This window comes from Rhinoderma darwinii, chromosome 6 (assembly GCF_050947455.1).
Source record: "Rhinoderma darwinii isolate aRhiDar2 chromosome 6, aRhiDar2.hap1, whole genome shotgun sequence".
NCBI lineage: Eukaryota > Metazoa > Chordata > Amphibia > Anura > Rhinodermatidae > Rhinoderma > Rhinoderma darwinii.
In genome coordinates, this window is record NC_134692.1 from 145,750,826 (window position 1) to 145,777,718 (window position 26,893).

Consider the following 26,893-nt stretch of genomic DNA (forward strand, 5'->3'; position numbering starts at 1 on the left):
ACACTCACAATGGGGAGGCAGTGATGTGACAACACAGCGGTCACGAGACCAAATCCACAGGAACAGGTGAAGGGTGAAGTGGCTACGAAGGCTTCACACTAAGGGCTCATTCACATGAACGTGAATCTCGTCCGGTGACGGCCGTTAAAACATCAGCCGTCACATGAACCCATGTATTTCTATGGGGCCGTTCACACGACTGTTGTTTCAATGGAGCATGTGAACGGCCCATTGAAAAATAGGACATGTCCTATTTTCCTGCGTGTCGCGCATCCCTCCATGGATTGTAGTCTGTGGGGGATCCGTGACATTGCGTCCCACACGGGTGCACCTAGGACATGAAAGACTGCAGTTTTTCACATCCGAGATGGGCTACCTTTGTGTGATTGTAACCTAATACAGGGAGATATATGAAAAATCGAGGACGAAATATTTCATCTATGGATCGCAGATATGTTTGAGTTTTGACTCATTATGGGGATTTTTTTCCACTGGATGTGATATTTCACCAGACGCCTCTTCATATGGATGATATGTGTCTAGGACACAGAAGACGTCATCCCCCGGAGGGTTCTTGACTCCGCCATCGATACAATAGAGAAGCGCCGGTGCACCGTTACCTTGGTTTTCTATGTGATGGACTGGACATAATTATTTCTGAGGGGAGTCTAATAAACCTGTTCATATTTTTAGGCATCTCCCAACATTTCATACAGGATTGTAACTTGATTACTGTATTTTTCTTTTCTAGTTGTCCTAGTTTCCGGCTCTGAAGCCACAACGAATGACATTTCCCCGAGTGACTTTAATCGAATCTATGGGGGCACTGATTCCGAGGAAGGGGAATGGCCCTGGCAAGTCAGCGTGCAAAACAATGACTCCCATATTTGTGGGGGGTCACTCATCTCTAATCAGTGGGTGATGTCCGCCGCTCATTGTTTTGAAGGGTAAGATAATCTGAAGATGGTGTAGAGCAGATTTCTGGCGACCTTGACGTCTTAGGGTATGTTCACACGGCCTATTTACGGATGTAATTCGGGCGTTTTTGCCCCGAATTACATCTGAAAATAGCGCCTCAATAGCGCTGACAAACATCTGCCCATTGAAAGCAATGGGCAGACGTTTGTCTGTTCACACAAGGCGTATATTTACGCGCCGCTGTCAAATGACGGCGCGTAAATAGACGCCCGCGTCAAAGGGACCTGTCACTTCTTTGGCCATAATTGGAGCCGCTATTCATTGACGCCAATGAATAGCAGCGCTAATTACGGCCGTAATGGACGCGACGTTCAAGCGCCTGCACATGCCGGTACGGCTGAAATTACGGGGATGTTTTCAGGCTGAAACATCCCCGTAATTTCCGCCGTAACGGACGCCCTCGTGTGAACATACCCTTAAGCTCCGATGTTCCAGTGACTTCATCTTATTCTATATAATACAGATTTCTAACTTCTTTAGTGAACAGGTTCTAGGGTCTCTGTCCTGCGTTATTATCCTCACCTCATGTAATCTGAGTATGATTAGGCTATGTGCACACACACTAATTACGTCCGTAATTGACGGACGTATTTCGGCCGCAAGTCCCGGACCGAACACAGTGCAGGGAGACGGGCTCCTAGCATCATACTTATGAACGATGCTAGGAGTCCCTGCCTCGCTGCCGGACAACTGTCCCGTACTGAAAACATGATTACAGTACGGGACAGTTGTCCTGCAGAGAGGCAGGGACTCCTAGCGTCGTACATAACTATGATGCTAGGAGCCCGGCTCCCTGCTGTGTGTTCGGTCCGGGACTTGCGGCCGAAAATACGTCCGTCAATTACGGACGTAATTAGTGTGTGTGCACATACCCTAAGACCACTGACACAGCCCTGGTACTGCAAGAGCCACAAACAATGGTCTCAAGGAAGGGTCTACTGGAATCACGGTGTAGCAGTTCTTGTACCCATAATGTAGTTGGCAGAAGATGATGGTGCGTGATCGATATGATAACCCCTCCATGTTCACAGGTCTCGTGTGCGTGCAATGTCCCTCTACGTCATCTCCAGGACAGATGATATCAAGCACTGGGTATTGAATGGACAAAGTCTCTCATTGTTTTACATGAACTGTACTCGACCATATAGATAAGAAAATTCCATCAAGTTAATAAATGTTGTTTTATTGTCTCAGGAATACGGACCCCACCTTCATAAAAGTTATACTGGGCATGCACCAGCTGGACCATCCCACCGCCCATGAGATTGCTGCCACTGTGGACCAGATTATTCCTCACCCCGAATTTATAAAGATTGGGAGTAAAGGGGACATCGCTCTGATGAAGTTGTCCAGTCCTGTCAACTACACCCAATACATCCAGACCCTCCGCCTTCCAGATGAGTCTTCCGTCTTCCCCTGCGGCTTGTCCTGCTGGACCACAGGCTGGGGAGCCACGGAGAATGGCTGTATGTCTTTTCTTTCTATTCACATGAATGGGAAAAACCACCCGCCCAACAGAGAAAAGCCGAGCTCCGCTATGTTCAACTATTCAATAGGGTTAGAAGGGACAAGATTACAAAGAATCTCTCACCACAGTCACCACTTCCAAGTTTCTAGTCAATTTTTAGGTCAAGTAGGTAAAACATTTTGAGCCCACTGAGGGCTACTGGTTTGCAGGAGGGGCACAAATATATGTAAGACCTTGTCACATGACATTCACATGGCTGTATGTAATTTTTGGCATGGGCTTGGCATGACCATGTCCTACAGCTACTATTGATTTCATTGGGTGCCTGTCAGGATTCTGTTGTTGTACTGCAAAATTACCACTAGTGGCCGCTGTTTTACACTTTGAAGAATTGTGCTGCACTTTTACTCCTTACCACTGGAGGCTGCTGTTTTGCCCTTAAACTTGCCCTTAACCAAGATGGCAAATGTTGCATCGTGTGAACCATCTTGTTTCCTGTTTGGGCCTACTTCAGACCACATGGAATACCAAACAGTGCTTGAGTATTGTGACTTGTTCCAGTCTCCTGCTCCTGAGAACTGTCTTTACCAGACTGTTCCTACTTCCTTGCTATTTACTACTACTCGTGTTCCACCCGCCAAGCACTGTTCCTGGGGACGTCTCACCGGGTTCTGCACTGTGCTCCGCTCGCTACTTCTGACCATAGGATTCCAGCAGTGTTCGCCAGTATCGTAACAGTGCCATTCGGAGAAGAGGTTGTCCAGTCGCCTTTGTATGGCTCTTATTGACGTGAATTTTTGGTGGCAGTAACAGGCAGACAAGATTTTTACAAGTCTGTAAGGAGGGGATAGAATTGTACCTAAAAATCAAGACATGAATGAGGAAATCTTGGAGATAAATGGTGTAATCCATGTAAGAGCGGCTTCCGAACATACGTCCAACATCTAAACTTCTGTTTTTATCATCAGCATCTCCTGCAAATGGGATCCTCCAGAAGGTGTCAGTGCCTCTAATTAACCATGAGACGTGTGACCAGTTGTATCATGTGTCGTCAGCGGAAAATACCAGCTCCGTCTTGGTCCATGACTATGAGATTTGTGCTGGGTTCATCGATGGAAAAAAGGATTCTTGCCCAGTAAGTATCTTCGGGACTTTGACTCCGATCATTATATTTGTTAGACGGATCTTATCACGATCCTTGGGGGAATATTCTATAAAACGGTTAAAATACGGCCACAGAAATGTTATTGGGAACGACGGCTGATTCTGGTAGATTGATGTGCAGATGACAAGTTTGTGGTTGTCGGAACATTTCAAGTTCATCTGTTACTAGAAAATACAAATTCTGGAAATAATGAAAAACTATTGGAGAGTTGGAGGAGTTTCTGCATCTTGAATGTTTGACATGTTGACCCAGTTGTACAAAAAATACTCCAACCACCAGAAAGATGAACCTGAAAATGAATGTGTGGATTTAGATAAAAGTCAAAGTTAGAAAAACAGGAATGCTATCTTCCAAGAAACAGCGCCACCCCTGATCACATGTTGTGTGTGGTATTGCAGGTCATCCCCATTTTCCTCAATGAAGCTGAGCTGCAGTACCAGCCACAACCCATGGTTAGGAGTGGCGCTGTTTCTGGAAGAAAGCAGCCATGTTTTTCTGACCCTGAAAAAACTCTTAAAGGGGTTGTCCACGACCGGGCAACTGATTACCAATCTACAGGACAGCACACAAGAAAATTGCGACAGCACACCGCAAACACTAATGCCACATAAGCCACTAAATATAAATAAATCTGCATTGCAGCTAAATCTACTTACAATAGGGAGGTTCTTAGTGCACATTTTGATCAAATTGTCTGAGCCCACCTGCCAGGACAAGGCGACCTCTATAGGTACACCCAGAACTGGGACTAAAGCAACATATATCTGGGGATGGGAGGAACCGGCACTAAACAAATTAAAATCAGCCAGGACAGAATGGGAGGAGGAGGGCAAGATTAACAATGGAGGCCGTCACTAACCCCACATACAGTGAAGGAAATAAGTATTTGATCCCTTGCTGATTTTGTAAATTTGCCCACTGTCAAAGTCATGAACAGTCTAGAATTTTTAGGGCATGCCCAGACGTGGCGTATTTCCTCCGCAACTGTCCGCATCAATGCCGCACAGAATCTGCGTCGCAGATTCTGCGGCGGATCTGCCCAAAATGTGCAGTAAATTGATGCGGACTGGCCGCTGCGGACTGCGGGAAAAGTGCTTCCCTTCTCCCTATCAGTGCAGGATATCAGTGCAGGATAGAGAGAAGGGCCAGCACTTTCCCTAGTGAAAGTCAAAGAAATTCATACTTACCGCCCGTTGTCTTGGTGACGCGTCCCTCTTTCGGCATCCAGCCCGACCTCCCTGGATGACGCGCCAGTCCATGTGACCGCTGCAGCCTGTGCTTGGCCTGTGATTGGCTGCAGCCGTCACTTAGACTGAAACGTCATCCTGGGAGGCCGGACTGGAGACAGAAGCAGGGAGTTCTCGGTAAGTATGAACTTATATATTTTTTACAGATACATGTATATTGGGATCGGTAGTCACTGTCCCGGGTGCAGAAACAGTTACTGCCGATCGCTTAACTCTTTCAGCACCCTGGACAGTGACTATTTACAGACGTCTCCTAGCAACGCTCCCGTCATTACGGGAGCCCCATTGACTTCCTCAGTCTGGCTGTAGACCTAGAAATACATAGGTCCAGCCAGAATGAAGAAATGTCATGTCAAAAAAGCAAGACGCATCCGCAGCACACATAACATGTGCATGACAGCTGCGGACTTCATTGCGGAACTTAGAATCTCCATTGAAGTCAATGGAGAACTTCCGCCATGAGTCCGCAACCAGTCCGCCACTGCTCCGCAACAGACAGAGCATGCTGCGGACACCAAATTCCGCTCCGCAGCCTATGCTCCGCAGCGGAATTGTACGCATCGTGTAAACGAAGCCTACTAAAAAGAAGTGGAAGTCAATGGAGAAACGGCTCCGCTGCGGATTAACGCTGCGGAGTGTCCGCAGCGGAATTCAAGAGCAATTCCGCCACGTGTGGCTTTGCCCTTAGTCTAGGTTAATGTTACCAGTGAGAGATAGATTATATATAAAAAAAAAAAGAAAGTCACATACTTATTTCTCTGTGCACAATTCAAATAAATAGAGATCATTTTGACAATGTGATTTTCTGTTTTTTTATATATAATCTATCTCTCACTGGTAACATTAACCGAGCCTAAAAATTCTAGACTGTTCATGTCTTTGACAGCGGGCAAACTTACAAAATCAGCAAGGGATCAAATACTTATTTCCTTCACTGTATATGTCCCCACTAACCCCACATATATGGCCCCACTAACCCCACATATATAACCCCACATACATGACCCCACTAACCCCACATATATGACCCCACTAACCCCACATACATGACCCCACTAACCCCACATATATGACCCCACTAACCCCACATATATGACCCCACTAACCCCACATATATGACCCCACTAACCCCACATATATGACCCCACTAACCCCACATATATGACCCCACTAACACCACATATATGACCCCACTAACCCCACATATATGACCCCACTAACCCCACATGTATGACCCCACTAACCCCACATATATGACCCCACTAACCCCACATATATGACCCCACTAACCCCACATGTATGACCCCACCAACCCCACATGTATGACCCCACTAACCCCACATATATGACCCCACTAACCCCACATATATGACCCCACTAACCCCACATATATGACCCCACTAACCCCACATATATGACCCCACTTACCCCACATACATGACCCCACTAACCCCACATGTATGACCCCACCAACCCCACATGTATGACCCCACCAACCCCACATGTATGACCCCACCAACCCCACATGTATGACCCCACTAACCCCACATATATGACCCCACTAACCCCACATATATGACCCCACTAACCCCACATGTATGACCCCACTAACCCCACATATATGACCCCACTAACCCCACATATATGACCCCACTAACCCCACATGTATGACCCCACCAACCCCACATGTATGACCCCACTAACCCCACATATATGACCCCACTAACCCCACATATATGACCCCACTAACCCCACATATATGACCCCACTAACCCCACATATATGACCCCACTTACCCCACATACATGACCCCACTAACCCCACATGTATGACCCCACCAACCCCACATGTATGACCCCACCAACCCCACATGTATGACCCCACTAACCCCACATATATGACCCCACTAACCCCACATATATGGCCCCACTAACCCCACATATATGGCCCCACTAACCCCACATATATAACCCCACATATATGACCCCACATATATGACCCCACTAACCCCACATATATAACCCCACATATATGACCCCACATATATGACCCCACTAACCCCACATGTATGACCCCACTAACCCCACATATATGACCCCACTAACCCCACATATATGACCCCACTAACCCCACATATATGACCCCACTAACCGCACATGTATGACCCCACTAACCCCACATGTATGACCCCACTAACCGCACATATATGACCCCCACTAACCCCACATATATGACCCCACTAACCCCACATGTATGACCCCACCAACCCCACATGTATGACCCCACTAACCCCACATATATGACCCCACTAACCCCACATATATGACCCCACTAACCCCACATACATGACCCCACTAACCCCACATATATGACCCCCACTAACCCCACATATATGACCCCACTAACCCCACATATATGACCCCCACTAACCCCACATATATGACCCCACTAACCCCACATATATGACCCCACTAACCCCACATATATGACCCCCACTAACCCCACATATATGACCCCACTAACCCCACATACATGACCCCACTAACCCCACATATATGACCCCACTAACCCCACATATAGGATCCCACTAACCCCACATACATGACCCCACTAACCCCACATATATGACCCCCACTAACCCCACATATATGACCCCACTAACCCCACATATATGACCCCACTAACCCCACATATATGACCCCACTAACCGCACATATATGACCCCACTAACCCCACATATATGGCCCCACTAACCCCACATATATGACCCCCACATATATGACCCCACTAACCCCACATGTATGACCCCACTAACCCCACATATATGACCCCACTAACCCCACATATATGACCCCCACTAACCCCACATATATGACCCCACTAACCCCACATACATGAACCCACTAACCCCACATATATGACCCCACTAACCCCACATATATGACCCCACTAACCCCACAGATATATGACCCCACTAACCCCACATGTATGACCCCATTAACCCCACATGTATGACCCCACTAACCCCACATGTATGACCCCACTAACCCCACATATATGACCCCACTAACCCCACATATATGACCCCACTAACCCCACATATATGACCCCACTAACCCCACATGTATGACCCCACTAACCCCACATGTATGACCCCACTAACCCCACATATATGACCCCACTAACCCCACATAAGATAGAACAGCACATTCCAACAAAATGAAACAAAGCGTGTATACAGGTGCAAGAACGCCCGTGACTGCAAATATACAGCACACAAGAAACACTATCTACAGGATAGGTCATCAGTATATGATCGGTGGGGGTCTGACACCCGGACCCCTCACCGATCAGCTGCTCCGGGCAACGGATGTTCATGCTGGAAGCAGATGGGTCCGGTCACGGAATAGCTGAGCTGCAGTATTGAAGTGAAGAGGAGCAGAGCCGCTATGCAGTGTATGAAGCCAACTGCTTCCGCCTCCGTACACTGCAAACTGCGCAATAACATCCGACGCCCACAGGCAGCCAGAGCAGCTGATCGGTGCGGGGACGGGTGTCGGACCCCCACAGATCATATACTGATGACCTATCCCGTGGATCGGTCATCAGTTGTCCGGTAGTGGACAACCCCTTTAAAGTAGTTTGATTTCTTAGATTAGATGGATGGTTGGAGTTTCCTCCGGGTATTTTTGATCCTAAACTCCAATAAGTTATTTGTAGAAGATAAATTGGCCCAAATGACAAATTCTGTGAACGGGACGCTTGTTCTTGAGTATCTGCAGATGTGCGGCGGGTCTCTTGTTCTGCAGATGTGCGGCGGGTCGCTTGTTCTTGAGTATCTGCAGATGTGCGGCGGGTCGCTTGTTCTTGAGTATCTGCAGATGTGCGGTGGGTCGCTTGTTCTTGAGTATCTGCAGATGTGCGGTGGGTCGCTTGTTCTTGAGTATCTGCAGATGTGCGGCGGGTCGCTTGTTCTTGAGTATCTGCAGATGTGCGGCGGGTCGCTTGTTCTCGAGTATCTGCAGATGTGCGGCGGGTCGCTTGTTCTTGAGTATCTGCAGATGTGCGAAGGGTCGCTTGTTCTCAAGTATCTGCAGATGTGCGGCGGGTCGCTTGTTGAGTATCTGCAGATGTGCGGTGGGTCGCTTGTTCTTGTCCTGAAGATGTGCGGTGGGTCGCTTGTTCTGCAGATGTGCTGCGGGTCGCTTGTCCTGCAGATGTGCGGCGGCTCGCTTGTTCTTGTCCTGCAGATGTGCGGCGGGTCGCTTGTTCTTGTTCTGCAGATGTGCGGCAGGTCGCTTGTTCTTGAATATCTGCAGATGTGCGGCAGGTCGCTTGTTCTTGTTCTGCAGATGTGCGGCAGGTCGCTTGTTCTTGTCCTGCAGATGTGCGGCGGGTCGCTTGTTCTTGTTCTGCAGATGTGCGGCGGGTCGCTTGTTCTTGTTCTGCAGATGTGCGGTGGGTCGCTTGTTCTTGTTCTGCAGATGTGGGCGGGTCGCTTGTTCTTGTTCTGCAGATGTGCTGCGGGTCGCTTGTTCTTGTTCTGCAGATGTGCGGCGGGTCGCTTGTTCTTGTTCTGCAGATGTGCGGTTCCTTTCCATTTGTCCAATAAGAGAATTTCAAGTAATGGAACAGAACATTAGAGGTCAGCGTGACGTCCATATTTCATCCCAACAATAATCGTCCTCTGTTGCAGGGAGACTCGGGAGGACCTCTTGCGTGCAGGGTACAAGGTGCCTGGTACCAGGCTGGTGTTGTAAGCTGGGGTGAAGGCTGTGGTGCCCCTTTCCGCCCTGGAGTCTATTCTCTTGTACCGATGTATCAGCGCTGGATCCAGCAGTATGTGCCCAATCTGGAGTTTACAAAACTGACGAATATCCCTACATCAAAAGAGGGGTGCCTCAACTTTATATCCAGCTCAGGTAACGTGGACCTCAGGGGTTGTGCTGCCTCCCAAAAACAGGCAAATAGACGTATATAATGACCCTGAAGAGTGAGGTCAAGAGGCAGAATCCCATTAGCTGCAGTCCTAGAAGGATCTATGAAAACTAATGATAGAGGGCGATAAAGGTTCATTGTAGATGTGAAGTGTTAATCCCTCGTTTACCGTTCTCCCTCCGTGTCATATATGAGACATATGAGTAGAGTCCTGAACTGTGACCACGGCGGGGACATTTCTACTCATCTTCCGTCTGAGCTTCTTTCACACTTTAGGTCCGTATTTTGCATCAGTATTTGTGAGCCAAAACCAGGAGTGGATCCAAAACAGGGAAGAAGTGCAGACTTTGTATTTTACTCCTTCTCTGTGTAGGTTCCAGTCCTGGATTTAGCTGGATTTTCCCTAAATACAATGGTGTGAATGTGGCCATAGATGTAGGTCCTCAGATCTGGGACTGTATACGCTGTGATCTGGACCACCACTGACCTGTTCTCCATGATCTGATATTGACCCTGGTGATTTTTCAGCATCTCCTCAGCTCTGCGCTGGACGAGGACCCTCTGTCGCCCTGTCTCTTCCGGCGATGTTCTGCACCTTGTGGATTCTTTCTCTTTGTGAGTTCTTGTTACAATGTAACACAAAACTTTATTATAGTGGATTATAGTAGATTACAGTAGATTATAGAAGATTACAGTAGATTGTAGTAGATTACAGTAGATCACAGTAGATTATAGTAGATTATAGTAGATTACAGTAGATTATAGTAGATTATAGTAGTTTATAGTAGATTATAGTGGATTACAGTAGATTACAGTAGATTATAGTAGATTATAGTAGATTACAGTAGATTATAGTAGATCACAGTAGATTATAGTAGATTATAGTAGATTACAGTAGATTATAGTAGATTATAGTAGTTTATAGTAGATTATAGTTGATTATAGTAGTTTATAGTAGATTATAGTTGATTATAGTAGTTTATAGTAGATTATAGTTGATTATAGTTGTTTATAGTAGATTATAGTTGATTATAGTAGTTTATAGTAGATTATAGTTGATTATAGTAGTTTATAGTAGATTATAGTTGATTATAGTTGATTATAGTTGTTTATAGTAGATTACAGTAGATTATAGTAGATTATAGTAGATTATAGTAGTTTATAGTTGATTATAGTAGTTTATAGTAGATTATAGTTGATTATAGTAGTTTATAGTAGATTATAGTTGATTATAGTAGTTTATAGTTGATTATAGTAGTTTATAGTAGATTATAGTTGATTATAGTAGTTTATAGTAGATTATAGTTGATTATAGTAGTTTATAGTAGATTATAGTTGATTATAGTAGTTTATAGTAGATTATAGTTGATTATAGTTGATTATAGTTGATTATAGTTGTTTATAGTAGATTACAGTAGATTATAGTAGATTATAGTAGATTATAGTAGTTTATAGTTGATTATAGTAGTTTATAGTAGATTATAGTTGATTATAGTAGTTTATAGTAGATTATAGTTGATTATAGTTGTTTATAGTAGATTATAGTTGATTATAGTAGTTTATAGTAGATTATAGTTGTTTATAGTAGATTACAGTAGATTACAGTAGATTACAGTAGATTACAGTAGATTATAGTAGATTATAGTAGTTTATAGTTGATTATAGTAGATTATAGTAGATTATAGTAGTTTATAGAAGATTATAGTTGATTATAGTAGTTTATAGTAGATTATAGTTGTTTATAGTAGATTATAGTTGATTATAGTAGTTTATAGTTGATTATAGTTGATTATAGTAGATTATAGTAGATTATAGTAGATTATAGTAGATTACAGTAGATTATAGTAGATTATAGTAGATTACAGTAGATTACAGTAGATTATAGTAGATTATAGTAGATTATAGTAGATTATAGTAGATTATAGTAGATTATAGTAGTTTATAGTAGATTATAGTAGATTACAGTATATTATAGTAGATCACAGTAGATTATAGTAGATTATAGTAGATTATAGTAGATTATAGTAGATTACAGTAGATTATAGTTGATTATAGTTGATTATAGTTGTTTATAGTAGATTACAGTAGATTATAGTAGATTATAGTAGATTATAGTAGTTTATAGTTGATTATAGTAGTTTATAGTAGATTATAGTTGATTATAGTAGTTTATAGTAGATTATAGTAGATTATAGTTGATTATAGTTGTTTATAGTAGATTATAGTTGTTTATAGTTGATTATAGTTGATTATAGTAGATTATAGTAGTTTATAGTAGTTTATAGTAGATTATAGTAGATTATAGTTGTTTATAGTAGATTATAGTAGATTATAGTAGATTATAGTTGATTATAGTAGATTATAGTAGATTATAGTAGTTTATAGTAGTTTATAGTTGTTTATAGTAGATTATAGTTGATTATAGTAGTTTATAGTAGATTATAGTAGATTATAGTTGATTATAGTAGATTATAGTAGATTATAGTAGATTATAGTAGATTATAGTAGATTATAGTAGTTTATAGTTGTTTATAGTAGATTATAGTAGATTATAGTAGATTATAGTAGATTATAGTAGATTACAGTAGATTGGCTTCCGAACATCGGGGCAGATTTGTCCTTGTATTTCCACCAGTTTTTTAGGATTCACTCCCCTCTGACCTTCATGTAAGACCTTAATGTGTACAGATAAAGGGCTCTCCAGGGCTGAGATAACTGCACATGCCGGGGCGGATCTGAGGCTTTGTATTGCCCCGTCCTTATACATCCAGTAGTGAAGCTCTGTCCGCACCTTACACTTTATGGATCATTCGTTTTATTTTTATAAGAATGTGATACTTTTTTTCATGGATTCCCCGGATATTTCTGGAGACTTTTTGCTTCTGCTGATATTATATTTATCTCTGTCCTGTCATTTTCTGTTTTACTTGCCCAGGACCTGGAACTCGATGTGTTCAACCAACGGACACCTGCAAGAGGGAGAATAACCAAGCGGAGGAACAAACTAACAATGACATCATATATACAGCACTCCATCATATATACAGCACTCCATCATATATACAGCACTCCATCATATATACAGCACTCCATCATATATACAGAGCTCCATCATATACAGCGCTCCATCATATACAGCGCTCCATCATATACAGCGCTCCATCATATACAGCGCTCCATCATATACAGAGCTTCATGATATACAGCGCTCCATCATATATACAGCACTCCATCATATACAGCGCTCCATCATATACAGAGCTCCATCATATATACAGCGCTCCATCATATACAGAGCTCCATCATACATACAGCGCTCCATCATATACAGAGCTCCATCATATATACAGCGCTCCATCAAATACAGAGCTCCATCATATATACAGCGCTCCATCATATACAGCGCTCCATCATATACAGTGCTCCATCATATACAGCGCTCCATCATATACAGCGCTCCATCATATACAGTGCTCCATCATATACAGCGCTCCATCATATAAAGCACTCCATCATATATACAGTGCTCCATCATATATACAGCGCTCCATCATATACAGTGCTCCACCATATACAGGGCTCCATCATATACAGAGCTCCATCATATACAGAGCTCAATCATATATACAGCGCTCCATCATATACAGAGCTCCATCATATATACAGCGCTCCATCATATACAGCGCTCCATCATATACAGCGCTCCATCATATACAGAGCTCCATTATATACAGAGCTCCATCATATATACAGAGCTCCATCATATATACAGAGCTCCATCATATACAGTGCTCCATCATATACAGTGCTCCATCATATACAGTGCTCCATCATATATACAGTGCTCCATCATATACAGCGCTCCATCATATACAGTGCTCTAACATATATACAGTGCTCCATCATATACAGCGCTCCATCATATACAGCGCTCCATCATATACAGTGCTCCATCATATACAGTGCTCCATCATATACAGCGCTCCATCATATACAGCGCTCCATCATATACAGCGCTCCATCATATACAGTGCTCCATCATATACAGCGCTCCATCATATACAGCGCTCCATCATATACAGTGCTCCATCATATACAGTGCTCCATCATATACAGCGCTCCATCATATACAGCGCTCCATCATATACAGCGCTCCATCATATAAAGCACTCCATCATATAAAGCACTCCATCATATAAAGCACTCCATCATATATACAGTGCTCCATCATATATACAGCGCGCCATCATATATACAGCGCGCCATCATATATACAGCGCTTCATCATATATACAGCGCTCCATCATATATACAGCGCTCCATCATATACAGTGCTCCATGATATACAGCACTCCATCATATATACAGTGCTCCATCATATATACAGCGCTCCATCATATACAGTGCTCCATCATATATACAGCGCTCCTTCACATATACAGCGCTCCATCATATATACAGCGCTCCTTCATATACAGTGCTCCATCATATATACAGCGCTCCATCATATACAGTGCTCCATCATATATACAGCGCCCCTTCACATATACAGCGCTCCATCATATATACAGCGCTCCATCATATATACAGCGCTCCATCATATATACAGCTCTCCATGATATAAACAGTGCTTCATGATATATACAGTGTTCCATCATATATACAGTGCTCCATCATAAATACAGTGCTCCATGATATATACAGCACTCCATCATATATACAGCGCTCCATCATATATACAGCGCTCCACCATATACAGTGCTCCATGATATATACAGTGCTCCATCATATACAGTGCTCCATCATATATAAAGTGCTCCATCATATACAGCGCTCCATCATATATACAGTGCTCCATCATATATACAGTGCTCCATCATATACAGTGCTCCATCATATACAGCGCTCCATCATATACAGCGCTCCATCATATACAGCGCTCCATCATATACAGCGCTCCATCATATAAAGCACTCCATCATATAAAGCACTCCATCATATAAAGCACTCCATCATATAAAGCACTCCATCATATATACAGTGCTCCATCATATATACAGCGCGCCATCATATATACAGCGCGCCATCATATATACAGCGCTTCATCATATATACAGCGCTCCATCATATATACAGCGCTCCATCATATACAGCACTCCATCATATATACAGTGCTCCATCATATATACAGCGCTCCATCATATACAGTGCTCCATCATATATACAGCGCTCCTTCACATATACAGCGCTCCATCATATATACAGCGCTCCTTCATATACAGCGCTCCTTCATATACAGTGCTCCATCATATATACAGCGCTCCATCATATACAGCGCCCCATCATATATACAGCGCCCCTTCACATATACAGCGCTCCATCATATATACAGCGCTCCATCATATATACAGCGCTCCATCATATATACAGCTCTCCATGATATAAACAGTGCTTCATGATATATACAGTGTTCCATCATATATACAGTGCTCCATCATAAATACAGTGCTCCATGATATATACAGCGCTCCATCATATATACAGCGCTCCATCATATATACAGCGCTCCACCATATACAGTGCTCCATGATATATACAGTGCTCCATCATATACAGTGCTCCATCATATACAGTGCTCCATTATATATACAGCGCTCCATCATATATACAGCGTTCCACCATATACAGTGCTCCATGATATATACAGCGCTCCATCATACATACAGTGCTCCATCATATACAGCGCTCCATGATATATACAGTGCTCCATCATATATACAGCGTTCCACCATATGCAGTGCTCCATCATATACAGCGCTCCATGATATATACAGTGCTCCATCATATATACAGCGCTCCATCATGTATACAGCTCTCCATGATATATACAGTGCTCCATGATATATACAGTGCTCCATGATATATACAGCACTCCATAATATACAGTGCTTCTTCATATACAGCGCTCCATCATGTATACAGCTCTCCATGATATATACAGTGCTCCATGATATATACAGCTCTCCATGATATATACAGCTCTCCATGATATATACAGTGCTCCATTATATACAGCGCTCCATCATATACAGTGCTCCATGATATATACTGCGCTCCATCATATACAGTGCTCCATCATATTAACAGTGCTCCATGATATATACAGTGCTCCATCATATATACAGCGTTCCACCATATACAGCACTCCATCATATACAACGCTCCATGATATACAGAGCTCCATGATATATCCAGCTCTCCATCATATACAGCGCTCCATCATATATACAGCGTTCCACTATATACAGTGCTCCATCATATACAGAGCTCCATGATATATACAGTGCTCCATCATATATACAGTGTTCCATCATATACAGTGCTCCATCATATACAGCGCTCCATCATATACAGTGCTCCATGATATATACAGTGCTCCATGATATTTGCAGTGCTCCATCATATGCAGCGCTCCATCATATACAGCGCTCCATCATATACAGTGCTCCATCATATACAGAGCTCCATCATATACAGAGCTCCATCATATACAGCGCTCCATGATATATACAGCGCTCCATCATATATACAGCGTTCCACCTTATACAGCGCTCCATCATACATACAGCGTTCCACCATATACAGTGCTCCATGATATATACAGTGCTCCATCATATACAGTGCTCCATGATATATACAGTGCTCTATCATATACAGCACTCCATGAGATATACAGCGCTCCATCGTATACAGTGCTCCATGATATATACAGTGCTCCATGATATATACAGTGCTCCATGATATATACAGTGCTCCATGATATATATAGTGCTCCATCATATATAGTGCTCCATGATATATACAGTGCTCCATCATATACAGTGCTCCATGATATATACAGCGCTTCATCATATATACAGTGCTCCATCATATACAGTGCTCCATCATATACAGTGCTCCATCATATACAGTGCTCCATCATATACAGTGCTCCATCATATACAGCGCACCATGATATATACAGCGCTCCATCATATACAGTGCTCCATGATATATACAGTGCTCCATCATATATACAGTGATACATCATATACAGTGCTCCATCATATATACAGCACTCCATGATATATACAGCGCTCCATCATATACAGCACTCCATGATATATACAGTGCTCCATGATATATACAGCACTCCATCATATACAGCGCTCCATGATATATACATTGCTCCATCATATACAGCGCTCCATCATATACAGCGCTCCATCATATACAGTGCTCCATCATATACAGCGCTCCATCATATACAGTGCTCCATCATATACAGCGCTCCATCATATATACAGCACTCCATCATATACAGAGCTCCATGATATAAAGCGCTCCATCATATACAGAGCTCCGTGATATACAGCGCTCCATCATATACAGTGCTCCATGATATACAGCACTCCATTATATACAGCGCTCCATGATATATACAGTGCTCCATCATATGCAGCGCTCCATGATATATACAGCGCTCCATCATATACAGTGCTCCATGATATACAGAGCTCCATCATATAAAGCGCTCCATAATTGATATATAACTCTCCATGATATATACAGCGCTCCATGATATATACCTCTCCATGATATATACCTCTCCATGATATATACCTCTCCATGATATATACAGCGCTCCATGATATATACTTCTCCATTATATATACCTCTACATGATATACACAGCCCCATGATATATACAGCCCCCATGATTTATATCTCTTCATGTTATGCAGCTCTCCCTGTCAGGATTTGATACCAGAGTCTCCTGTGTCCCCGGCAGTAGGGACACAGGGTTCCTGCCTCTTGAGATTCCTTACCTTAGTTGCCTTCATCGGTTTCATCCTTTTGGCCTTATATATAAGCCTGGCCTTTGAATTTCCTCCTTGCCAGACTATTGAGCTTCCTTCCTGTAGTCTAGTTCCTTGCTGCCTCTCTTTAACTTGTTGCCGCTGATCTGTATACTGCACTTGGATTGTTTCCTGACCACGTCTCAGCCTCATACTACAACCTATTGCCACTTATCTGTGTACCCATCCTGGACTGTTACGTCGCTACTCTTGCTATTAGCATCCTCCTGCCTGATCATTTCAACCACTGGACTCTAAATCTGCTATAGCAAATGATTTACGGCTCTCCATGATTTACGACTCTCCATGATTTACGGCTCTCCATGGTCTACGGCTCTCCATGATTTACGACTCTCCATGATTTACGGCTCTCCATGGTCTACGGCTCTCCATGGTCTACGGCTCTCCATGATTTACGGCTCTCCATGATTTACGACTCTCCATGATTTACGGCTCTCCATGATTTACAATTACTTGTCTTTAGTTTCCCTTTGGACCGGTCACCTCACACTGGATTGTAATTGTTGTTTTCTTCTTCTGGATGAACGCAGCTTCATGTTGTGGAGAGGGGGGGGGGGGGTCCATGTTTGACATTATATTAAAAATACACTTTTTCCCACCTTCTTCGTGGTTTGTGTCTACAAATGTTCTTCTGCAATAAGTTACATATCCGCGTTTTTCTTCGAGGAGAATCTGAACATTAAAGGTAATATTTAGAATATCATGGATTCTCGGGGGAATATTCTAGTTTTTGAAAAGGGAAATGAAGGGATTTTTAAGAAGTGGTGGAATGATTGAGAATGCGTCACTGTAAAGTCAAGTGTAGACAGAGACATAACATTCAAGCTTTATCTGTGATGTCAGGATCACTGTCTAATGGAAGGTTTAGATTTTGGAATGTCTCAGTCCGATTAAGAAAAAGTAGAAGTAGATTGTTTCCATCAATGACTCAGAAGGAAGCAGCTGTCAGATGACAGCAGCTCTAATCTTCCACCTGCAACAATTGCTGATTAAAGGGCCGGTGTCCAGTGGCGTAACTACCGCGGTAGCAGCAGTAGCGGCTGCTACGGGGCCCGGGGCTTGAGGGGGCCCGGTGGCGCCGCTAGCAGCCGTTATGGCTACTACAGCGGTAGCGTCGCTACTGTGGGGCCCGCGACGCCGAGACTTACACAGGCCCTCTCATGCCTGTAGGTGTCGCTAGCACCGGAGGGGGCCCCAGTGCTAGCGGCAGCCAAATACATGTATTAGCACTGAATGGCCGGGCATGTTCCGTGCCTGACCATCCAGTGCCTTACAATGACACTGATTGGCTAGCGGCGCGATGACATCATCGCGCCGCTTCCATGCTTAGAAGGTGCTGATTGGCGGGGCAAGTCATTCTGCCCCGCCAATCAGCGTCATTGGAGGACGCTCGTTCAGCTCCTGCAGACATGCTCAGAAGAGAGCATGTCTGCATCGCCAGTGAACAGCGTGGGAACCGGAGAATGTGAGTATGTCGAGTTTTTGTTTTTTCCCCCTCATAAAAATGTGAATGGCATTATCTATAGTGGGGGGGGGGGGGTCATCTTTATGGGGTCATCTTTATGTGGGCTATTATATATAGGGTTCTATATGTGGGGCAGTAGCTACAGGGGGGTCTATATGTGGGGCAGTAGCTACAGGGGGGGTCTATATGTGGGGGTGTGGGCCACTATATACAGGGGGCTCTATATGTGGGCCATTATATACAGGGGGCTCTATATGTGGGCCACTATATACAGGGGGGGGTCTATATGTGAGCCATTATATACAGGGGGCTCTATATGTGGGCCACTATATACAGGGGGGGTCTATATGTGGGCCACTATATACAGGGGTGGGTTACCTGTGGGGCACTAGCAACAGGGTGGCTATATGTAGTGCACAGTCTACAGGGGTGGGCTATATGTGGGACACTATATACAGGGGGAGCTATATGTGGGCCATTATATACAGGGGGCTCTATATGTGGGCCACTATATACAGGGGGGGGTCTATATGTGGGCCACTATATACAGGGGGCTCTATATGTGAGCCATTATATACAGGGGGCTCTATATGTGGGCCACTATATACAGGGGGGGGGGGTCTATATGTGGGCCACTATATACAGGGGTGGGTTACCTGTGGGGCACTAGCAACAGGGTGGCTATATGTAGTGCACAGTCTACAGGGGTGGGCTATATGTGGGACACTATATACAGGGGGCTCTATATGTGGGCCATTATATACAGGGGGCTCTATATGTGGGCCACTATATACAGGGGGGTCTATATGTGGGCCACTATATACAGGGGGCTCTATATGTGAGCCATTATATACAGGGGGCTCTATATGTGGGCCACTATATACAGGGGGGGGTCTATATGTGGGCCACTATATACAGGGGTGGGTTACCTGTGGGGCACTAGCAACAGGGTGGCTATATGTAGTGCACAGTCTACAGGGGTGGGCTATATGTGGGACACTATATACAGGGGGAGCTATATGTGAGACACTATGTACAGAGGTGGGCTATACGTGGAGCAATAACTATAGGGGAAGCTATATGTAGGGCAGCACCGTGGCTCAGTGGTTAGCACTATTGCCTTGCAGCTCTGGAGTCCATATGTGGGCACTATCTACAGGGGCTTCTATGTAGGTCACTATCTACAGGGGGCACGGTGTGTGTGTGTGTGTGTGTGTGTGTGTGTGTGTGTGTGTGTGTGTGTGTGTGTGTGTTTGTGACAGTTATATTTAGATGTGTTGAGAATTTTAACTTTGTTTACAGGTGCAGAAATGTTTTAAAAGTGAGAAGCTGAAGACATCTGAACGGAAAACTGCAGAAATGGGTCATGGCCGGTAGAAATCCATCATAGATGTCTGAACCGGAGGGAGAAGAAAAGAACTAGAATCTGAGATGTCACCGGTGAGTCACTTAATGTAAATGTTTATTCTGCCTCTAATCAGTATTGTAGTCACTGTATGATCTGCAGCGAGATGATGGTGATAGGATTTTTTTTGTGAAACCGCATCTCCCAGCATATCCTTATCATTGTTCCGGCCATGCTGGGAGCTGTAGTTTTACGCCGTACAAACCTATACGCAGTGGCGTAACTACCGCTATAGCAGCCGTAGCGACTTCTACAGGGCCTGCAGCATGAGGGGGCCCGTGCCACCCGCCGGCACGGCCCCCTCCCATGGCCGCAGGCTCCGCTAGCAGCCGCTATGGCTGCTACAGCGCGACGCCACTGAAGGGGTTGTTCCTACATAAGACATGTATCCCCTAATCACAGGATAGGGGATACATGTGTGATCGCTGGCAGCGATGAGGAGAACGGGGGACCGAAAGTCCCCCCTAAGTTCTCCATGACAAACCTCGGACTTCCGGGGTCTGTGTCGGCAGCTCCGTAGAAATGAATGGAGCGCCGGTCGTGCTTGTGCGCATGCGTGACCAGCGCTCCTTTCATTTTTATTGAACTGCGCAGACGCCGGAAGTCCGAGGTTAGTCATGGAGAACTTCGGGGGACTTTCGGTCCCCCATTCTCCTTATCGCTGCCAGCGATCACACATGTATCCCCTATCCTGTGGATAGGGGATGCATGTCTTTTGTAGGACAAACTATAGGCCGTTTTTTTTTGGAGGGGGGGGTACATTGCGTTATCTAGAGGGGTTCTGTATGGCATTTTCTAAAGGGGGGGCTGTATGGCATTCTCTATAGGGGGGACTGTATGGCGTTATCTACAGAGGGGGTCTGTATGGCGTTATCTACAGGGGGGCTGTATGGCGTTATCTGCAGGGGGCTGTGTATGGTGCTATCTATAGGGGGGCGCTGTGTGGTGGAATCTATAGGGAGGCACTATCTACAAAGGGGGGGGGGGGTTGCGTGATACCCAGCAGAGCGGGGGCCCTAGTCAAAAGTTTGCTATGGGGCCCAGTCTTTCCTAGTTACGCCCCTGCCGGTGTCCAATCTTCTATGGATTAAAAAACAAAATCATTCTATAAATTACAGTTCTGGAACTTTCTTCTATACTTTGTATTTCAACCTCTCATCATTTTTAAGATCTCTGCTTGCTGTTAATGAATAGGAACATTCTTTTTTTCACTCAGAGGATGGAAAACATGTCCTGATTCTGTTAACCTGACAGTTATGGATTTGGAAGAAGAGAAAGCTCTGATACACTGTAACGAGCCCTGCAGCTGGGTCACAACACAATCAGGATCTTTGTATTCACTAACAAAAACCTATAAAACAATAACAATAAAAAAGACATAAAGCGACACCAGAGACTTCAGCACAAAACTGACGCTAATGGATGCCAGAGGGTAGGACGTAAATACTGACACCTTATGGACACACTTCAGGAAAATTGTGAGGGGGGGGGGGCGATCTTCCAAATTTAAGTAAAACCTTAGCTCCAAACGTCTTTGTTGTAGAAGAGGAAAGACTAAAGTGTTCTGATCGCACTGCCGAGGGGATTTCCAGGCAGTCATCTCCCCCTCGGTCCTACTAGACATCTCTCACCCCAATATTCCCGAAATACATTACATAAAAATGGAGAGAGAAACGTCTTCTCCAACTCGGTGAGGAAGGACTCGGCTTATAAAGGAGGAAGGTGCCAATTCTTGCCATTTCATTTTTCCCCGAGTTCTGTAAAAATCAGAGGAAGAGTGCGGGACCATAGTCTATGAATGTTGTATTACTCCGACCCATAATCCGGACATGGACATGACCCCGACCTCCACGCCTTGGACAAGTGACCATGATAGACTTGAGATATAACATAAGTAGTTGTGGAAATCTTTCTGGTCTTCCATTGTCACTCGTCTCCAATGTATGGAAGGAACAAGGTTTCGTGACCTCTTAAATATTTCATCTCATACACAAAACCCATGGTTCAGGTGTTTCTAATTATGTCACTGGTGCAGAGGCGTCAGCCAATCAAAGGAGACCAATCTGAGGACTCAAATTACTCCCCGGCCTGAATAATGACTTGTCTATGAAGATGAGACCGGGGGAACGGTGGAGCTGCAAGGTGTGAGGAGTCTCATGTTCTCCAGAGACGCCAACCTATGGAAATGAGCATTTCAGGGGCGATCCTTCTCGCTAATATAGGTACGTGAGGCAACGCAATCTTGGGTTTTCATATTTCTTATATCAGCCACAATATTATGGTCAATTCCAGATATCCAGAACATTGGGACCAGTCCTACGCTTGTTTTTTGGGTCTTCTGAACCCCTGGATAGTAATAGTTACCCATAATGCACATCTTGACCCTTCTACCTTCAGACGACTCCAACATTTCCCACCATTGACTCTTCCGAGCCCTTGTGTTCTTTCCCAGAACATTGACAGAGTTCATGACTTATCTGCCCGGGGGACTATTACTGACTATAAAGCCACCGTAGTTCTGGTTCTTCCTCTAGGGGTTTTATCCGTCTGGTGGGTGATGACACCATCTTTATAGGACAACGGGACATCTGCCGATCCTCGTATTATAGGTCGGTTTGTCTCCATCATGCACCCACAGGAAGGGGGTAAAGAGCTTTATAGAAAGTAGGACCCAAAACCTTAGAACTTGCGGCACCCACGAGTCCAAGAGAGCAACCAAGTAACTCTGGGACCTTCTCAGACAGACCAGAACCGCAGGGTGTGACACGACACCATCAATAGCCGGAGCTTCTATGAGGTCAGTGATGTCCATGTGAGGTCGGAGGTGTCCACAGCGTTCACCTCAGGACTCAGACAGGTCACAATGTCTCGTTTAGTGACCCGAGGAGAATATTTTGAGGTTCACTGTGCAGCCCGGATCCCCTACATATAGTTACGTGGTTTGTGAGGTCGCTTCTATTTCCGTATGTACAATGCAGCTGCTGATATTGAGGAACCTTGTGGAGACTTTGAGATTTTCCTGTATATTTCTATATCTTATTACTGTGTCCGCCATATATACTCTATAAACCGATCCTCAGCTTTCCTCCAGGACTGACAATATGTATACGGGTTATTAAGTAAAGGGAAACACCTCACCCCCCCCCCCCCCCAAATAAAATAATGCAATGGTTGACGCAGCCCTCCAAACGTCTCCCTTATTGGAGGATAAGTTTCCTGTAGTTTATAATCATTTTGATCTGACTGTAATGTAATCAGCTCTCCTTGTCCTGACTTCCTCCTGAGCGTGTGCTTATATACTGCAGCCAATGGGAACAAGCAAAGCTGCAGTATAAAGCACAGGGGAGGAACAGAGAAACAGCATGAGCCCCTGATGTGGCAGGAGGTCGATTTTAGACTTTCTCAGAATACTGGAGATATTGGAGCTGCCGTACTAATCCTGAGGGAGGGAAACAGCAGAAGTCTAAACGGGGAATTGAAGACTACCTCAAACTCCACTAGATAATGCAGCTGCCCTCGGAGTGCTGTATTTATAATAGAACAGAGCTGCAGTGTAAAGCAGGCGGTGGATTTCAGTCTACCTCTGCCTCCAGTAGACAATGCAGCTGAGCTGGAGTCAGAGGGGGAAAGCAGTTGACATTGTAGTCGATATTAAGTAGCAAATTGTCCCAAGTGGTGGTGACAAGATATTTATCCGGCCAATTGATGATCTAGTGTCAGACCCTGCGGGACATACAAATAATACAACTAAAAGAGGGAAAATGACTAAAGTCAAAACGTTCTGATTTATTTTCTAGTTTCCTGGTCCAGCGTCTCAGCCGCCTCCCCGGGATGTGGGGTCTCAAAAGTTTCCAACCGGATTGTTGGGGGGTCGGATGCTGTGGATGGAGAATGGCCCTGGCAAGTCAGTCTTCAGTACAGGGACTCCCATATCTGCGGGGGGTCCCTGATCTCCACCCAGTGGGTCCTCACTGCTGCTCACTGCTATAGGGGGTAAGTGGAGGGTGAATGTTAATGTTCACATTGTTTGAATTTCTGTCAGTTTCAGTGTTGTCATAGGGGCATTGTAGCGTCTACAGATACATTTACCTGTAACTTTCTCCTTCGTAGGTTTATCGGGGACTACGCCGTTTTTCTGGGACTGTATCAGCTCTCGGTAATAAATCCTCACTTGGTTTTTTCTAAAGTGAAAGAATTTATAACCCACCCACAATACACAGACGTGGGGAGCCGGGGGGACATTGCTCTGGTCAAACTGTCCAATCCTGTGGATTATACCCAATACATTCAGCCGGTGTGTCTGCCCGATGAGTCCGTCACCTTCCCCTGTGGCATGGAGTGCTGGGTGACCGGCTGGGGGGACACGTCCTCCGGGGGTGAGTGATCCGCTCTGATCTCCACAATTATCATTACAGATCATTATCCACCTGATTAGATGTAACTGAGATGAAGCAGATGGGGGTTGTAGTCCTACATTCTGCTCCAAAACAAAAGAGAGGTGTTGCCCCTGCTGTGGAGGAGCACCGGGGAGTCTCGCGCCCTGGTCACCTCGCTCCATTCAGGGTCTCTTACTTTTCCGTGTACTTTGTGTCTTCTATTGCTGGTGGAGACTATAGGTTGAATTCAGGTCTTGTTAGATTTGTTTTACGCTCGGACTATCTACAAAGTGTAGGAAAGAAGATTTCGATGCACCTCCGGGTCACAGTTAGAGCTTCATGGATCACAATCAGGTCCGCCATCAGGAATTTCTGGCCCTTGTACAGCCAAGGACCCTTGGGGGTGCCTCGAGTCGGGGGGCCCCTTTTTTTTAGCCATGTGGCCGGCCCCTCACAGCAGTACCAGTAGTATTGCCCTGATGGTGGCCCTGGTCACAATATAAACAGGACAACCCCAAAAACCGCTGTAAACTCTGCCCAATACCAAACCCTGGCTCAGTGTCAGTACTAATAGCTGCTATTTCTCCTCAGTGGCTCTGCAGTATCCTAAGACCCTCCAGAAAGTGATGACCCCACTGATTGACCACGTCACATGTGACCAGCTGTACCATAAGTGGTCCCCAGGAGCTGCCGGCACTGTAACAATCCATGACTATGAGATATGTGCAGGATACACAGAGGGGCAAAAGGATTCCTGCCAGGTCAGTGATTCATGGTCGATACCTACTGAGAACATCAAGGTCTGATCCCCTGGAGAAGGCTGAGAAACCGCATCTCACCAATCATAACGTCTCTGTGCTGGGTCTCACCAATCATAACGTCTCTGTGCTGGGTCTCACCAATCATAACGTCTCTGTGCTGGGTCTCACCAATCATAACGTCTCTGTGCTGGGTCTCACCAATCATAACGTCTCTGTGCTGGGTCTCACCAATCATAACGTCTCTATGCTGGGTCTTCTTGTTCTATCACTGAGCTGTTTTCCTCCTATGTCAGGCACCTTTGCTGTTTTTGCTCCAGGCTCAGGTACAGTCGCCATTTTAGTGGTCATGGAGCTTTCATTTAGTCACAGAGTCACCTTTACGTTCCTGCTGATTTATAGACTTGTATTCCCCTTTGCTTGGCCGAGAGAAGAAGCTGCAGGAGACAGAAATGAAAGTCGGGTGTAGTCTGGACCGCCTCTTCTGTTCGGGGGTGATTAGGGGGCGGTCCAGACTACACAGCCAGACTGCGGTGCATCAACTAAGTGACTCATTACTTGTATCTTCCTGCAGTTTCTTCAAAGTTCAAAAGGGAATAAAAGTCTATTCCAAATCTGTTTATTTTTAGTTTTATCAGAAATTTCTGATTGGTTGTTATTATTATGTAGAACCTCCACTTTGAACACAATATTTATACCCTGACCTATAAGAGCAGAACATTGTGAGTCTACGGGGACTGCAGTTGGCTAGGGATCCACTGTGTAAAGGTCTTCTGGGAACACACATTGGCAGCATTGCTTCAGGATAGGCCATCAATGTGTGATCGGTGGAGGTCCAACAATCAGCAGTACAAAGTGGCAATAACCCCCATTTTATTTTTTAAATAATTTCCCCTTTAAAAACTTTATTCCACCATTTAAGATCGTGGATGGAAAATGAAGGATCTACCTTGAAGCCTCCATTGTCTTATATGAAGGAAAGTGTCTCTGAATTGTGACCTCTGGTGGAGACGCCTCTAGGACTTCTCTAAATATACTGTAATAGACGGGATGCACATGATCTACTCTCTCTTCCAGGGGGACTCCGGAGGACCTTTGGTTTGTAAAGTGCAGGGTGTCTGGTACCAGGCTGGAATTGTAAGTTGGGGCGAGAGCTGCGCACTACAATACCGCC

The 26,893-nt window shown here is 44.7% G+C and overlaps 2 protein-coding genes across 2 annotated transcripts in view; both read left to right on the forward strand.

The window, feature by feature from the left end:
* Positions 1-729: 729 nt before the first annotated feature.
* Positions 730-13,776, forward strand: LOC142656700 (serine protease 27-like; the record flags this gene model as incomplete). Its single annotated transcript, XM_075831626.1, has 6 exons — positions 730-947; positions 2,173-2,444; positions 3,415-3,581; positions 9,555-9,780; positions 10,325-10,411; positions 12,732-13,776. Coding segments are annotated over 6 exons (972 nt in total), but the record flags the coding sequence as incomplete, so codon positions are not given.
* An 8,994-nt stretch (positions 13,777-22,770) lies between these two features.
* Positions 22,771-26,893, forward strand: part of LOC142656701 (transmembrane protease serine 9-like) — a 28,892-nt gene continuing 24,769 nt past the window's right edge. The window contains exons 1-5 of the mRNA XM_075831627.1: positions 22,771-22,807; positions 24,383-24,578; positions 24,696-24,961; positions 25,553-25,722; positions 26,797-26,890. Coding sequence (XP_075687742.1) covers positions 22,771-22,807; positions 24,383-24,578; positions 24,696-24,961; positions 25,553-25,722; positions 26,797-26,890 — 763 coding nt within the window. The remainder of the gene's footprint in view (positions 22,808-24,382; positions 24,579-24,695; positions 24,962-25,552; positions 25,723-26,796; positions 26,891-26,893) is intronic.